The sequence below is a fragment of the Bidens hawaiensis genome, unplaced genomic scaffold (genome assembly GCF_021521415.1).
Source record: "Bidens hawaiensis isolate Kalapana, Puna unplaced genomic scaffold, B.hawaiensis_p1.1 tig00025498_1, whole genome shotgun sequence".
In the NCBI taxonomy this organism is placed as follows: domain Eukaryota; kingdom Viridiplantae; phylum Streptophyta; class Magnoliopsida; order Asterales; family Asteraceae; genus Bidens; species Bidens hawaiensis.
The window spans coordinates 52,507-70,705 of record NW_027494074.1 but is presented as its reverse complement, the minus strand read 5'-3'; the positions used below and the strand labels follow the sequence as shown (position 1 = coordinate 70,705).

General features: G+C 33.5%; 1 protein-coding gene across 1 annotated transcript; it reads right to left on the bottom strand.

Annotated features, from left to right (window-relative positions):
• Positions 1-13,246: 13,246 nt before the first annotated feature.
• LOC143571690 (uncharacterized) lies at positions 13,247-14,621 on the bottom strand. The gene is made up of 5 exons (XM_077057055.1): positions 14,384-14,621; positions 14,048-14,128; positions 13,836-13,961; positions 13,576-13,671; positions 13,247-13,338 (listed from the first exon to the last, which is right to left on the bottom strand). Exons 1-5 carry the CDS (start codon positions 14,619-14,621, stop codon positions 13,271-13,273), a joined length of 609 nt encoding a protein of 202 aa, XP_076913170.1. The 3' UTR covers positions 13,247-13,270.
• Positions 14,622-18,199: the final 3,578 nt, after the last annotated feature.

Genomic DNA, 18,199 nt, shown 5'->3' with positions numbered 1-18,199 from the left:
ACAGTCGTTGTGCCGCAACAAGAGCAGAACTTCTCTGGTGTAACACGAGTGGGAAGAAAACTCGGATGGACTCTGGATTCAAACTAACAACCTTTACACTAGGCCTAGCTTATAATACTTCATTGTCATAATCCATCAAGAGTGACATAAGTGTGGATCGAATTTTGGTCTTCAATGAAAAGCCCATGCCTCCTATCACTAGACCAGATGTGGGAGAGATATAATCTACGTAAATGTTGAAACCTTAAGCTGTAAATTTGTTTTAAGGAGAGATCTACGTAAATGTTTATAAATGATAAAAGGTTTTATATATCCTAGTCGGTTAATGGTGATTCATGATGATAAATCTATAAGACTTTTACATTTAACTTAAATTACTAAACGGATAAGAATCTATCTAGACGCTTAGATGATAAGAGTAAAACCAATGTTAATTTTTTTAACACTTCTAATTATGTAAAAGGCAATGATAAAATTCTTCCTTTTAGGACTTAGAACTCATTACCTTCGTTACGAAGGTAAACCAATGATTAATAATATATAGATACATTGAAATAGTAAATAAACTCTCAAAAAAATAAATAAATAAATAAATATATATATATATAAAAGAAAAGAGAATAACATAATAGCGTATGACCAAAGATAAGCCCCTAAGTTACTACTTTCTTCCTAGAAATCATTAACCTTAATCATTAACCATGTCCTCTGAAAGGCTTAGGTCTAGCAAATCATGCCCAATCCTCTCATTCCAAGTCAATTTAGGTCGGCATCTACCCTTCTTCCCCTCTATAGTAATGTTTTCTACGGATCTAACATGATTCGTTGTTTGTCTTCTCTTTACATGTCCAAACCATCTCAATATCCTTTCTCTTATTTTGTCTTATATGTTAGCTACCCTTAATCTCTCCCGAAACACAGCATTTCTTATTCTGCCTAACTTTGTGTGCCCACACATCCGGCGTAGCATTCTCATCTCTGCTACCTCCATCTTTCGCTCTTGTGACTTCTTGATGGCCCAACAATCTATTCCATATTGTAACATTTTAGATTTTTTAAACCCGTATTCGTTTGCGTTTAACCCAACACGGAATATTTTGGGATCTTTATTATAAATTAAAAATCAAATAATTATAAGACTTTAAGTTTCTAACATTCACTTTAGGCCCTTCATACTTTAAATGATGTTCAATTCTTAATTTATGCATAAAAGATTCATTATTTATCAAATTCTCAAACTACAAGGACTAAAAGCGTCAAAAATCAAATACCTTCCATTTTTTACGGAGCACCCCGTGATGGGGTGGCCTTCCCCCACTGTGCGGCGCCTTGGGGTGTCTGCATAGATCATTTAACTTAAAGGCGCGGCGCCTTTAGTCACAAATCGAGTGAATTAAGTTCCAAGAAAAGGATATTAACTAAAATACAAGTCCATACCCTCAGATTACTAATCAAGTACGATATTTGGTCATCAAACTCTCATTCGGTTTCCTAAACGAGTAAATCTTTCAAATATGGTTCGTTATTGCTTTTCCTATATAAACACATCATAATCTCTGCCACAAAACTTCCTCATACCCTAATATACCTTCTCCAGCCGTCCTACCCTCTGTACATCATCATTCATCTTGGTTTTTTCTTATTTGGTAGAAGACATACTCTTAGACGTTTGACTTTGCATGTGTGTGGACTGTTGACTCGTTATATCTCTTTGTTCTTTCGCTTTCCGGGTAAGTTTTAAACACAGGAATCATTCACATATATTCTCTGTTCAATAACCTTCAATCAATTTCGGTGGTTGAAGGGTGTTGACTGGCCAAATCGTTTAAAGCTTGTTAAAGGGCAAAATAGTCAACTAGTTTGACTTACCATTTTCTCATACTTCTGGTCGGATTTAGCGTTCAGTCCAGAAGAATTTTATTCTCGTAACGTAATTTTAAGGCTACTAACCAAAACCCGACTTCCGACTCGCTGTTCGGATTCTGGTCAGTACCAGCTCGCTTAAATCTTAAAACAAGCATAACTTGAATTCTAAACAAGTTCGATTTTATTTATATTATCATATCCTAAAGTCTCAGATTATGAATTGATTATATCGTTTGACATGTAGTGGATGACTCGCTTATTCGTTAGCTCGCTTATTCGTATTTATATTTGTTTGTCATTAATCTAAGGTGAGTTTATCATTCCCCCATTTTACTAACTTTTCTAAATGTTTTGGGGACATATGCATACCTATCCGTATTTTATACTATATATATATATAGGGTTTGGATCAAATACAAATGAAATTAACGTGCTAAACGTGAGAATCAAATAGAGTAATTATGTAATTACATACATAATTACTCTACTTGTATATATAATTACTCTACTTGATTCTCATGTTTAGCACATTAATTTCATTTGTACGTTAACCCTCCCCTATACATATATATATGTGTGTGTGTGTATGTTATATATATATATGTATGTATGTATGTATATCAAACAAATTCTTACTTGTGTTAATATTCATTCATTCGTATATTGTGTTAATATTCATTCATTCGTGTATTCGGAGGGGTCCAACGTATTCCCATGTATTGGGTGCTCATGATATTGACCAAAGCCCGATTCGCTTGGCACGGTCTACATACTTGTTTATTGTTTGATTACATTTAACGCACTTATCGCGTTATGCTTATTTATATTATTGTGTCAAAATCTAGTGATATTCTCCCTCAAATTTATGTTGACAAACTCTGTTTTCTACGCATATGCAGGTTGCTTGTATTGAAGATTGAAGTTTGGACACGTAGACAAGACCTTAGGATATAATCAAGATAATCATTATTTGAGCTTATATTCATGTATTTAAATTGTTTGTTGTAGTTGAATAATGTGTGTTTACTTTGAATAAAATAATTAATTAGATATTGTCACTTATATTCCTAATAGTATCTTCGAGCTGTGGGCAATCGATCGGATCACGCCCCGGCATTTCCGCCTTAGGTTGAGGTATGACATATAACATTGCAGGTCAAACTGCGACCCTATAAAACTTTCCCTTTAGTTTAGTTGGGAATCTCATGTCGCACAATACACCTGTGGCTACTCTCCATCTACACCATCCTACTTGAACTCGATGGGCCACATCACTTTCTAACTCCCCATCGCTCTGAACAAACGATCCTAGGTACTTGAACTTCGTTACCTGCGGAACCACTTGCCCTTCAATGGTGATCTAGATGTCCTCATTATCATTTACTCCACCAAAATCACAATAGAGGTGCTCTGTTTTGGAATGACTAATCCTTAAATCTTTTCCCTCTAAGATTGTTCGCCACTCTTCTAGTCTCACGTTAAGATCTTGTTTTCTCTCAGCAACTAACACAATATCGTCTGCGAGCATCATGCACCACAGGAGTGTCTCTTGAATCGATTTTGACAACTCGTCCAAGACTACTGCAAAAAGAAACGTGCTCAACGCTGACCCTTGGTGGAGACCTACCTCCACGGGGAAGAGGTCAGCGTCCCCCACTGGCGCACAAACACTTGTAGCACTCCTGGCATACATATCCATAATATCTCTATATATTTCTTCGGGACCCCTATAGCCTCCAGGCGTCCCAAAGCACTTGGCGTGGCACACTGTCGTACGTCTTTTTTAGGTTAATAAACACCATATGAAAGTCGTGCTTCTTCTCCCTATACTTTTCAATCAAACTTCTTATGATGTATATTACCACTGTGGTAGAACGCTCCGGCATAAAGCCAAACTGGTTCACCGTAACTTGAGTTTCCCGTCTAAGTCTAACCTCAATCACTCTTTCCTATAGCTTCATAGTATGACTTAGTAGCTTGATTCCTCGGTAGTTACCACAGCGTTCCTCGGTAGCTTGATCATTAAAAGTTAATGATCCTGAAAAATTAAAGTGTTTTATACTATTTGGTTAAATGACGGATAACTAAAAATATTGTTACTAAAGCTGTGTTGTGGAGAGAAAACAAAGACATTATAAGTCCACTCGGCATCAAATGGCGTCGTTATCCCACAACAACCTAATTAACATGATGGAGCCAACCCTTTTTTGACTTCCAACGCCATTCCAGTAACGGCGCTATCTCCTCTTAATGAGTGGGGTCCACTTTAAACTCACCCATCATATCCAAACACACACACATTTATTTACTTTTTATTTTTGTTTTTGTTTCTTTTATATTAAATATTAGTTAAACCAAGTTAACCAACAACATTTTAGTTAAATTAAAACTCCACTGCCTATGTGGCAGTGACGTAACACAATAACTAGCTCTTGCTAGTTAACTCACAACATGCAGCCTAAGACTAATAACTCCTATAACAACAATCATGACAATGGCTTTAACAAGTTTCAGTTTAATACTAAAATTTTCAGTTGATAAAATTCTTATATGGCCTACTAGGCTATTGACCCGTGTACGAAACGGGTGAAAATATAGAAATCGTCTAACAAACATATATAATTTTAATTAACAAGATAATTTTGTAGTATATTTTTGGGGAATACGACATGATATTTATTACGTACGTAACTTAAATACACAAATAAATGTAATGTAAAATCATTGAAACATGAAAAACGAAAAAAAACATATATATTTCGTAAATAAATATTGTAATAAATACTGCAAATACATAGAACTAAAAGTTCAAAAGATGTTTGGGTTTGCTTAATATGTGAGAGTAAAAGTTTCATAAGTCACAAGGTTGTAACTTATAACATTTCCATAAGTCATAAGGAAGTAAAAATAAGGAATCCCAAGCAATCTCATAATATAGAACTTAAGGACTTAACATAAGAAATTATATTGTTAAAAAAATAACTGAAACTTATCATGTCGGTCGTCCTTTCAAAGCATCATGTCGAACAATATGTTCACATTTTATAAATTCCAACAAAATCGATCCATTTAAACCATGATCATGAGCAAGTACATAAATATTATAAATTCAGAAGAATTACGCGAAGGGGACGCGATAATACAGTGGATGCAAGCGTTATCCGCAATGATTGGGCGTAAAGCGTCATTTTCCAACTCGATCCAATCCATTCGTTCGTAGAGCTATTTACTCGATTGCAGACTTTTTTGGACAAACAGTTTAGCTTTAACCATGTTAATGATCTCACCTTATTGGCTGATAGAGAATCAAAGTGAATTTTCAGGGAAAACCTTTGAAAATTTTTAGTCGCTCCACCTACTGGAACACTTAGCGGAGCTTTTAGAAATTGGTTAATAGGTAAAGATACATGTACTTGATGAAATTATAATGTAATTGGATTTAGATGAATTGGCTAAGTATTTATAATGGACCCAAAAATTGCTGTCGATTGTACCGAGGAAAGTAAACTAACGCAGTGTTAAAATTTGTAGAAAATAATATATTTTCTAAAAAATTATAACTTTAATAGAAATATCAAAACAATATACTTTAAAATTTTAATTGTTAGTATTCATCACATTCATTTAAATAAACATAATAATTTAATTGGATTTAGCTTGGTGGCATTATTACACCTTATGTTATACTTTTATTTATTACACGCTAACAAAAACAACCAAAGTTGAATTTCAGCATTAAGCGTTAAAATGCATTATGGACGGGTAAAGACCACCTACAACAAAATTGTAACCTAATACCTTGATATTTCTATTAAAATAACAGTTGAATTCCCCGAAACTCCATGTTGATGTTATCACAAGTTTTTAACCTAAAACCATGTAAAAGCACGCTGCAAAAAAAGAAAAAGAAAAAAAAATATCGAACATAAGATAATATTTTAGTTTTTTAATTTACTTATGAATGTGATAATTTTGATTTTGGCAAATGTGTATGAAAGCAAAGCAGGCTCGTAACCGATGTAACCTACATGACCCAACCTAACCTAAAATTGAATTAGCCAATTTTGGCGGATTTAAAAACAATAATAGTAATAGATATTTTTGGCCCATCAACATGTTACCAAAATCGGTCGTTCATTAGTAAACGGGTTGAAACTCACACTTTTACTCAAAACATGATGACCACATTGAAAGACTCAAAGAATCATTATATCTATACTTAAGACCTTAAGTAATATTTTTTCTACTTACATTGGACAAACCATTTAAATTATATAAGTGGTAAATTATAAAAATAGAAAAGTAGCGTATTACATTAAATGAAGATGAATTTTATTTACACTTATAATTTACAAAATTATAAACAAATCAAAAATCTTTAAAAGTTTCCTTAACTAATACACTACAAAATGAATGGAACAACTACCTAGATATTGGGATTGTTTTGATGAACCTAGTGGATTAGCACAAAACATATGATTCAAAACGAAATAATGTTTAAATGAGTGTATTACATTTATAACATGATGGAGCTTATAAAATGTTATGAGTTTTGTTTACATTAATGTTTTTCAAAACTAAGCTTCAACTATTTAGTGGAGAGATTAAAGTGTATATGGAAAATAATTAAAGTGTAGAGAAAAGAAGAGCTTTCAAAGTAATTTATTAATTTAATTTTGAATTATTAAATTGTAAAGAAATTTTAAGAATCCTAGTTATTTTTAGAAAGTATTAAAATCAACCAATAGAAAAATTGGCTAGATTGTATTTTTTTAATAGTATATATAGATCTAATCAAAATTAATTTGTGGATTTAAAATATTTAAAAAGTTTATTAAAATCACGATAAATGTTATATCACTTAATTCATTTACATACACCGAAAAGAATGTCATAATTAAAGCATTTTATACTAAAAAAATGCTTATTAGTTATTTTATGTTAATAATATTTATCTGAATTAATTACATTTTTTTATTATTTTAATAAAAAAACTTGTTCTTATAGCTGGTCATGTTAGGAACCTAACTGATTACGTAGGTAGCGTTTTTCCAATAAAAAAAACCAGTTATTTTAGTTAGTAACCAATATGTCCAAGCCCCGTTAACCTAAATTTGCATCTATAATTATAACTATCATAAAAACATATAAATATATTCGTTGGCATGGGCATGACTCCAAACCCACTTTGTGACCCAGAGGCTAGAGGTGAAAAAAACCCGAACCCGGAACCGGATCTGAAAAAAATACCCGGAACCGGTTTTTTTATACCCAGGTTTTTAATACCCGTACCTGACCCTACCCGTAGGGTACGGATAGGGCATGCATTTTAGTACCAATGCCCGTACCCGGAACTTGACCCGATTTATACCCGGTAATACCCGAAAACCAGAACCGGTTCCATACCCGGAACCGGGATTTTCCAATACCCGAAACCGAGTTTTTCAAATACCGGATCTATACACGAAATTACCCAAAAAATACCTGAAAAATACCCCTAAAAATTGTAGCCACTTAAAAAATCCAATCTATACCCGAAAAAAACCCAAAAATAGGGTTTTTTCAATACCCGGAAGTAGGATATTCAAATACCCGGTTTTAGATCCATATCCGAACCCGGGTATTTGAAAAACTCGATTTATGCACCTCGACCTGAGGCTAAACCCCATACTTGATATTGATTTTTTTTTTATTTTCTAAACCACCATTGGATTACTAACCTATCTAATTATCTTCATTCTATCTGCAGAACAAAAGCTACAAGGTGAGAAAACCTGTTGGCCCAACTTGAATGAAACTCCTTTTTTACATAGACAGAACTTGAAACCAAAACCTTTGTATTTTTAAATTGACGTCTTTGGGTGTCTCACCTCAACCATTTGGGTTGAGAGTCAATGTCACTTGATATTAATTGTGTCATTGTTTAAATTACTAGTTACTAAATATAACAAAACAACACTTCATATGAATTCAGAAAATATTGGTTTAAATCTCCAAAGACTAACAATATGAAAATAACAAAATTCATAATCTAAATATATTTATGCCGTAGAGAAGATGATAAAGCCCACGGATATCAATGGACCCTCAACACTTATTTTTTTCAGCGGCCCATGAGATTTGCAGCCCATTTGATCAGTACTCCAGTATTCTTTTTAACTTTTGGCCTTCCAACATTTGGGTAGCGTTTGGTATGCAGTAATGACAGTAGCAATGGAATGATTCATTACGTGATAATGAAAAACTTGGTGTATGGTTGTTTAATTGAATGGAATCATCCATTACATATGGAATCTCATTCCATCAAAACCATTCATTCCCACCCCCTTCTTTTTTTCATTCCATTCCTCCTTCACCTTACTTTCTCAACAACACCCCCACCTAACAACCACTACCATCGGCACCACCACCAACTCCGCCGACACCACCGCCGCCGCCGCCGCCATTTTCGTCGCCGGAGCTACCACCGTCGCCATTATAGGGGTTTTTTTTGGGGGGGGGGATTAAAAAGTATTTTGAGATAGGAGTGTTTTTATTTTTTCTATTTCTACAATTTTTTTAGATACCAAACAATAAAAACTAATAATTGATTACATTCATATAGGTTAAACAAGCAAGACAAATGAATGGCAATGATCCATTTCATTCCCTGCAAAACCCCCAACTTCAGTAACTAAAATACAAAATTTTCAATTTGCAAATATCAAAAATTAAGCAAAAAGAAATGAGAAAATATATAAACCTTTCTTGTAGGCTTCAAAACCCCTCTCTTCTTAGCTCTCAATTGCGAAATATATCGTTCACCTTTGTCATATATAATAGAATCCGGATGATCAAACAAAAGTAGTGTTTTCGTGTAGGGATACACAGACGTTAACCAACACCCTTTTATACCAAGATCATTAAAGTGTTTTGAGCAGGGATCATAAACAAGTGAAGTTCTAACCCCGGGTCGAACTTCAAGTATAAGTTCACCACTCTCCCTAAACCCCAATACTTGTGCATACGATATGCATGTAGCATCAAATAGCTTTATAAACGATTTCGGAACACCATCCACCATCATCCAAAAAACTTGATGATCCACATCTACACCCTTTGCAAGTACAACAAGAGACTCCCTCACCTTAGATATTATTACCCCATGGTTATGCTAAATTATCAGAAAGGTTTAGTTCTTTAAACTCTTCACTTGTCAGGTCAAATGAAATAATCATCTTATAATTACCCATTTCACTTGTGTGACCACTAGCAAGCCAATAAATAACTCCATTTATGACTACTTGACTATAGCCAAATTGAATAGATTTTCCTAGGAGTTTGCCATGCGACTTCTCTAAGCCCCCGTGTTTAATGTAAAAACCTCAGCATCTTTCTGCCTAGTATGTCCCAAAATCTTGGCAACCTTAGGGTCACCAATCTCACGACAAACCCCAAAAGCAAGCATGAATACAGAATAGGCACAACAACAACCGCTTTTTGAATCGATACATTCCAAATAACGATCATGTTTTTCGTATATGAAACTTATTATCAACCACATGTTTTAAATTAAAGTTTGAAATTTTCTGGTCTACAACTAAAGTTAATAAAAAAATATAAAAGTAGAGCTTACTTTTCTCTCCCCTAAATATATATGTAAAGGTTAATAAAAAATATAAAAAAAAAATCATGAAACATTTTGTTTTCAATGTTTTGTATTAAATATAATAACATATATTACATATGTTTAAATAAACAAAAAAATTTACATAGGGTTTTCATTTTCACGGGTTTTCTCAATAAGTTTTCATTCTATACATGCCCAACACCCTAGTATCAAGCCTTCTATTTATTGAAGTTTAGTGACAAAGCCGGTCAAAACAGGTGGGTTGGGTCAGTATCGGGTTAAAATGAGTTCGCAACTAACTGGGTTAAGGTCAAAATGGAAAACTTTTAAAAGGTGCTAATTTGATAACAATATCCATTCAGTTTTCAAGGCGATGCATCGAGTATGACGCGCATGCGCTCTCTTGTTCCATCATTTACGGTTCAAATAACTGCTTTCACCACTCGAGATCAACAAAAATGTACATGATATCATGTTATTACAGATACGAAAATATGATTTTATAAATGGGTATATATTTGAGTTGAAAGAGTAGTTACAGATCATTTACATTATCGTCAATTTGGTATTCATTGTAACTAAAGCCAACACGTGGTTTGCCCATGCTGAAGTTAAGGACCCTTGCGTTCATGTTATATTGTATTTGTCCCTCGTAAAGAAGCTTTCTTATGTAGTGTTCTATGTCTGAACCAATAAGTCGTAGGGTATACTCCGTTAATGGTGCTCCCTGAACACATACATATGATACTCATTTGTAAATACCTTAATAGTATAAAAATATATGATAATCACATTTATGTATGTATATAACTTAAATAAGTAAAAGACAATAGTAAACGAGTCGAGCCTGAGCCGAACTCGAGCTTGAAAATATTCTCACAAGGTGTGCTCGGTCTTTGAACATTGAGCTCAAAACAAGCTCGAGTTCTGTTAAATTAAACGAATTAAGTTCGAGCTAGGATAGACCATCTCACGTTATTGAATACATATTAACCTATATATAAAAGGAAACTGTAAGCTACAGTATTGAGGGGTATTTTTGGAAGTTTGTCTTTTATAGGTTCAAGCTTTTGTTATTTTTGGTCCCTTAATTTTTAACTTTTTATAAATTAGCCCCCTCAAAGTTCTAAACTGTTGTAATTTGATCTTAAACATTCTTTTTTGCTAAACTTTGTTTAATTCCCCCCCCTAAAGTATTTATGGTTTTAATTTGTTCCCTAATCTGTTATTATATATGTATATAAGTTACTAATATTTTTCAATGGCCACCATACAAGTTTTAGATTTTTTAGTATGTCGTTACGACATATTTATTTCATCTATGCCGCGCCGTTAAAACGAATGTGTATTCACAATAAAGTATATAAGTTTCCTTGAAAAAGAAATTGTATTCGCAGTAGAATATAATTTTTTTATTGTAAGCTATATAGTGAGTGCAGTACCATATCGATACTGTAATGAGCCGAACCGATACCAACCAAGTTTTTTTATAGTTAGAACATTTTTTGGTATCGAATTAATAGTCGTCATGATGTGTTTGTATATTCGTGTTAAAAAACTCGAGCCCATTACAAAGTTCTTCGCGCAGCCCGCGAATAATAACATTTAGAAGTTAAAGAATAGCACTTCAATGTGGTTGGTCTACGTGGCCACCCATGAGTGGCCCACTTGTTGTATATATATTTTTTTAAGTTTCAATACTACCATTATACTAATATACTTTTAGGTTTATACGTTTTTAACCTATTTAAGTTTAACTCAATTTGATTTTTTGCTTTAATATCTTGCATTAGTTAACTTTTGAAAAAAAATTATCACGAATTTATTTTTACATTTTATTTTTATTTCTTTTTCATTAGCATGTTCTGGTGATGTAACGAACAGAACCAATGCCGACTGAATTCCTGCCACATCAACAACAAACCGATCATGTTTCAATACCTTTCGCCCATAGTACTACATATTATTGGGTTTTCTCTTACGTTAGCTAAAAAATTATATTACTGCCTTAATGATTGTAATCATTCCATGTTTAGTTTCCAAACCATATTAATACCATAATTACTTATAATCAAATTTAAATTTTTCGCTGATCAGGCTCAAACTGGTTTATTAAATGAGCTTCAAATTTGGCTCGAACTTGTTTAAGCTCGGCTTTATTCGACTATAAGTAAACTAAAAGTTCGTTAACGGATAATAATACCTCATAGTGATCAACAAGCTCCTGAAAGTAGGAATAAACCATGTTACACGTTTCGGGTGTCCAAACGAACTCATCGGTCGGGTCAAGAATAAGCGTTAGCTTATCCATCTGAGTTTGATCAAAAGCGCATGTTTCCGGGTCAATATAGGCTGCAAATATCCTCACATGCCGAGTGGTACTGCTTAGCCATTGCCCTCCATAAGCCCGGCCCATGTTCTTGCTTTCTACGTTCGTTTGCGGCTCAACGGGCCTCGGTTGGGTCACACCCTTCACTGGCTTTTCTTCTTTGACTTGTTCTTCTTGTTGTAGTGAAGTTGTGGTTTCTTCAACTTGTTGAGCAAACACTTGGAAGTTATTGTTGTGTTTTCTTTTGGAAATAAAGGTTTCTTGCTTGTTCATGGGCTTCCAGCCCACCATGGAAGCCATTGATGATAAAGATGATGCCATTGGTAAGTGTTTTGAGTTGTGGCTCAACGTTTTTGGTGATTGTATGGGCGATATTTGTATGTTTTAAGGTGTGGATAAGGTTTTTGCTACTTTGAGCTATGGTGTGTTTTTGTTGGAGGTTATATGGTCAAAATTTAATGTTGAGAGCATTACTTTTCGAATTTAATAATATTATTAAAAACAATATTGACTGAGAAAAAAAAACTTGGGTTAAAAAACGTTATGTACCTTGATTTTCTTAGTCACTAAAAGATAAAAAGAATAAAAAACGTTCAAATTCAATGTCTTTACTCTTAATTAGTTTTATCAAATGGTTTATACAATATATAAATATTTTTAAATGGACTAAATTAATTCACTTATTTTATTGTTAAATTACGAGTATTTGATCCTTGGTGCATTGAGGTTCACTATATAGAATTTTATTGAGTTTATTTTTTATTTTAGTATTAATTAAGGTTTTTTTTTTCACTTTTTTTTAACAAAGCAGTTATTGGAACCAGCTTCTCGATTAATCGGCTTGTTTATTAACTTCTAGTCCAATGGACTAAATTATTTTACTTATTTTAACTTCTAGTCCAATGGTATTTCGAAACGGCTTGTTTATTCTACCTAAGTGTAAAATAACTCTTGTATGGTTTCTAATATATGGCTTCCTTAATGTGAATCGTGAACATTTATCATTGCTTCCTTCTTAGATTCATGGGATTTGTATCTTTGTTGGTAGAAAAAATGTGTTTCCAACATAAAGTTGCTAAAAAACTAAAAATTTGTCCAACAATAATATCACAAATTCCCTTTTTTTCAACTCTTACAACGATTACAACTTATAAGCCTATCATACTCTTAGATAAGGTTTTTGACCAAAAAATCTATATTGATCCTTTCGTTCGGTTGATCGCTTGACTCGTTAAACTTTCCTTTCAGCTCACATATTAACATTTCACACTAGTTTCAAATTTAATCCAAAGAGATAAATTACTAAAAACCATAAACTTAACTAACCCAAAATTACGATGTCTTACATCCGTTTAATATGAAGATACAAAATATGTGAATTTATTTTCCTACTCTGGTTTCGTTGACGTCGGATGTGGAGAAATGTTACTAATCGTGTGCACAAAAGCCAAACCAAGTATGCATCGTTAAATAGCCAAAAGAGCAAACGTCAAGAATATTAACCAATCGTAGCGTCCTTCAAGTATATTGTAAGCTGCAATAACCACCAAACTTAATAAATCAAACTTATAATATTTTAACTTATACTAGACTGTTTAACTAAAAACTGTTATGACAGAGTTAAACAAACACGACCCACATTTTTATTCATGTAAAAAACATCAACTCCATCACGCGTGTAACACGACCCGTTTAAACAAATAACACGACCCGTTTAAACAAATATGTCAGAATTCTACACAAACAAATAAATAAATGAATGCGACCTTACCTTTGTTTGAACGATCTGCCGACAATGGTGGAGATGGAGAAGATTGATTGTCCTTAAATCCAATGTTAAGGTCCTTGCAATCCATTCCAAGTGAACCTAACATTAAAAGCATTTAAAGCAATTTTATAAAAACTAATCTAAACTATTTAAAAAAATGATTTAGGAGGTCATGTATAACCATGTTGGACCCGGTTTCTTTGTGATTGATTCTTTTAACGACCCGTTAGTGATAAAACGTAAACATAAGTTTGCAGGCTTACATTCTCTAAAGCAAGGAGAAAATGTTAAGTTGAGAAGGTTATTGTAACCGGGCCTGCATTCGCATTTGTGAGTGAAAAAGGACGTCGATTCGCATGTCCCACCTCCACAATCAATCCATTGACACACTGAAGCAAAACATCATAGTCAATAACAATAAATAATCTAGAAAATATTGTAATGGCTAAAAGCTTTAAAATGAGAATTGTAATACCATCAAAGATTGATCCATTCCCTCGGTTTTCCTTTTGTTGCACCGGCGGTGGCGCTTTTGAACATGAATAATCGAGTGTGCCTGCGATATATATAACTGTTAGCATTTATAAAGATGGTAATATAAAAAAGTTTACATATTTATTTGCGAATTTAGGGGTGTTAATTCGACAAGAATCAACAAATTTTGTCAGACACATGAAACCAAACATGACACAAGTATTGGCACCGTTTAAGCCAATATTTTTTATTTTAGCTTATCATATTAATACTCTAAAATTACAAATTTATAATAAAACAAACTAAACGTGTATAACTGAAGAAGGTTGAGACTTACAATTAGGAATGACACAGGGGAGAAATTTCAAATACTGATTAGAAGTGTTTGCTAATTGCTTCCAACCGGATGAGCATTCACATTCATATGGACTGGTGCTAGTATTCGAAGGCTTGCAAATTCCCTGACCACAATTCACTTGTTTGCACACGTCATTCTCTGCACAATTCGCAACCAAAAAAATCAAAAGACACATTGACTTTTTGTAAGTCAAATCTAGAAACTCAGTATCCAACATGCTTATAGGGTGTTAAACACTTAAACAGGTCATGTTTGTGGGTCAAACCAGACACGAACCCGAAAACTGAGTAAAGCATATTAACATGAACCCTACACGGGATTTTGTGGGTTGACAAGAAAATGACCTGTTTAAATGGAAATTTTGTTTTATTTATTTTTTGGCATATTATAGTACTCTAAAATTATAAATTTATAAGCCAAAATGCAAACAGGATAAAATAACAAAACACATAATTTAGAAACATAAGTATTAATTAACCGGTCAAGTTATGAACCGGACAGGTAGACCCAAACACAACACATTTAGCGAAACGTGTCCGCGGGTTCAACCCAAAAGTAAAACAAACCCATCTAGACTAAACTCAAGCCTGTTAATTCACACCCTAAACATGAATATGAATCTTGGAATAGCAATTATTCCATAAACTAAAAAGTTAGGAAACAAATGTTTGGCTTGTATTCACACATCTTAAACACAAACAAGAAAACGTTGACTTTTTTTGTAAGTCAAGCCTAGTTCTCAACATACATCACGGATATGAATCTTGAAAATAGTTATTTTCGTCACAAATTTATGATGAAATTACTCCATGAAATGATCAATTCCCAACTTTCACGGAAAATAAAACTAATTTTCTTCACCTTCAAATAGATTGCAAATTAATCCCACATATGATTAACTGCTTTTGTAAAGATTAAACAAGAAGAAAGGAGTTTAAGGATAAGTAAACTAACCGGCTCTGGTGAGTATACTCCATGGCTGCAAAAGAAGAAACAATAAGGGAAGAAAAAGAGTCATTTTGAAGAAGAAGAAGAAGAAATAATGTGAAGGAGAAGAAGATGACTTTAAGTTACGTACCGTTGGATGCAATTAATGAATTGATTTGGGAAGGCCAACCGTGTGCCTACACTTTGACAAACCTGTCTTATCTTTACTAATGTTGTTGGCAGTTATAAGTTTGACTTTGGATTCTTCGTCGAAAACGATATTAAGCAGAAAATGGAGGCGTCTTATAGCCGATACTTGGTTTGTTAGTTATTTGTTTTGGTCGGTTATTTCAGATTGATGTTGTAAGTTACCTCGATTTTTGTTTGGTTACATAAACAGGAAAAAGTAAATCTAACTTTAAATGAGCAAAACCATTTTGTTAAATGGGTTATACTTTTCTTTTTAATTTTTCATCTCATTCATATCTATCCATGGGTCAAAATAATTTTGGGTAAAGGGTTATAATTTTCTTTATAATTTTCTAATTACTCAACTTATTTATTATACATATCTATGGGTCATGGATCAAAACAATTTTGACAAATGTGTTATAATTTCCCTTCTAATTTTCTAATCTCTCATTTCATTCATTATAGTTATCATGGATAATGAGTCAAAACAATTTTAACAAATGTTGTATATTGTTGTAAACTTTTAATGGTTCATCCCATTCTAATTTCTAAATTTGAGATTATAGACTTCTTACTATTTGTAGTATATATTTTATTTTCTTCTTACTTTAATTTTGTTCATTTCTTTAAAAAACATACCTTATTTATTTTTATTATTTAACAAATCTCGTGTAATACACGGGTTCAAAAGCTAGTAGTAATAATAAATTATGTAATAGGGTGATGGTTCATTGATAAAGGGAAAACCTTTAAAAACATGCGTTTAAGATGGGGAGGTGTTGAGTTCAAGTTCCACATATGATAATAATTAAAAAAAATTTGCCATTTAAAAAATGAAAAAAAAAAAAAGATTACCGTTATAACGTATTTATTATAATAAACACTATATACTTATATAGAGGTGTTAGGTTTAAGAGCATTCTCAGTTCATTCTCCATCTCCATCTTTATAATTAAATTAAAACACAATATTTTCTCTTTCATTTTCAATTAAATAATATTTTTTTATACTTTTATCACTACATTTTCTCTCTCCTTCACTCACAACCACTTTAAAAAATATTAAAAAATTATAGAGGTGAACAGTGTGTTTCTTTAAATTTAACCATGAACAGTAATTTTTTCTCTCTCCTCTTCTCACAACCACTTTTAACTATCTCTAAAAAATGGAGAACTCCCTCACATAATTTGAAAAACCCACCGGGAATGCTCTAAGAGCATTTTCAATCCATCATCTAAAAGTGTGTGAGGGGAGTTTGCAAAGTATGGGGTGAGATTTTGATTGGTTAGAGCGTTCCTAGTATGTCCTCTATTCTCATCTCTATAATTACACTACAAAACATTATAGTTTTCTTTTCTGTTCAATTAAATAATATTTTTTTATATATTTATCATTACAGTTTTATCTCTCAACTACTCACAACCAATTCAACAAAAATTAAAAAAACAAAGTTTTCCCAAATTTACAAAAAAAAATCACTACCTTTTCTCTCTCCATCCTATAATTTACATTCACAACCACTCAAGACCTCACCCTATAATTTGAAAACTTCCCTCACATAATTTTAGGGGATGGGTTGGGAATGCTCTAACATTGTGTTCCTGTCACACCCGGCCCTGAACGGCGGAAACAGCCGGGCGCGCGCGAGTGGGGATTGATACTTAAGCACGGGCCATTGCAAACATTCAAGATAAGATTTTCATTGCGCATGAAATGTTTAATACAAATACATTACATTGTTTAAAAATTACATAAAATCATCCAAATGTAAAAACTGTTGAAGATTTCCACGCCATATCCCCTTGCGCGGCGAGAACAACCACGCGCATCGAAGGGATAGAACTAAAATCTTCCAAAAAGCTAGTTTTAGATGTTCAGTGTGAGGTGCTCTAAGTGTGACTCCATGCGCTACCTAGTTATCTCCTGAAAGACACGTAAAACATTTGAATCAGTATAAACTGAGTGAGTTCACAAGTTTTAGTAACTTGATAAATCGTATCGCGTCATAGTCTTGGCGAAAATCATATTAAAACACATTTCTGATTTCATGTCTAAACATATGCTTGATACACCGTATGAAAACATAGATCTGACAACATGTTTCTGTTAAGACCGTTCCGCGGGTTACGCGCGAACGTTTCTGGAAAACGTACTCGTCTATGCAAAGTGGCGCTGCCACTACGAGCTAAAATAGTGTAATACCGTCCCGCGGGTTGCGCGTAGACATTTCTGAAAAGCCGTGCTCGTCCATGCAAAGTGGCGCTGCCACTACGAGCTAATAATACTGTAATACCGTCCCGCGGGTTACGCGCGGACGTTGTGCCGGAAAACAAGGCGCTCGTCCATGCAAAGAGGCGCGACCCCTACGAGCGGGCTCAATCCCATAGTACTGCCCCATTCTAGGCACTCGTCCATGCAAAGAGGTGCGACCCCTACGAGTGGGTGGATCAAACCAGCAGTCCCTACCCTTAGAGTTCCAATGGTAAAGTGATCACTTACTCGAGTTCTAGCGCACATACATCGAAAACCTTAGATAATCGTTCGCATTGCTCATCATGAAATATAATTTAAACACATAATCGCTTACATAGCTTGTAAGTATACCATGATAAAACATTATTTAAGTACGTGTCCCTCGCCCCGAAAACAGTTTAAAAATAGTGAAAACAGCGAGAA

Bases quoted from the DNA above. Each gene is read 5' to 3' on its own strand.
- LOC143571690 (XM_077057055.1), bottom strand. From the start codon at position 14,621: ATGTTGGATACTGAGTTTCTAGATTTGACTTACAAAAAGTCAATGTGT. The intron at 14,129-14,383 runs GTAAGTCTCAAC...TATATATCGCAG, and splicing joins CCCCTGTGTCATTCCTAATT to GCACACTCGATTATTCATGT. The intron at 13,672-13,835 runs GTAAGCCTGCAA...TTTTAATGTTAG, and splicing joins TTCTCCTTGCTTTAGAGAAT to GTTCACTTGGAATGGATTGC.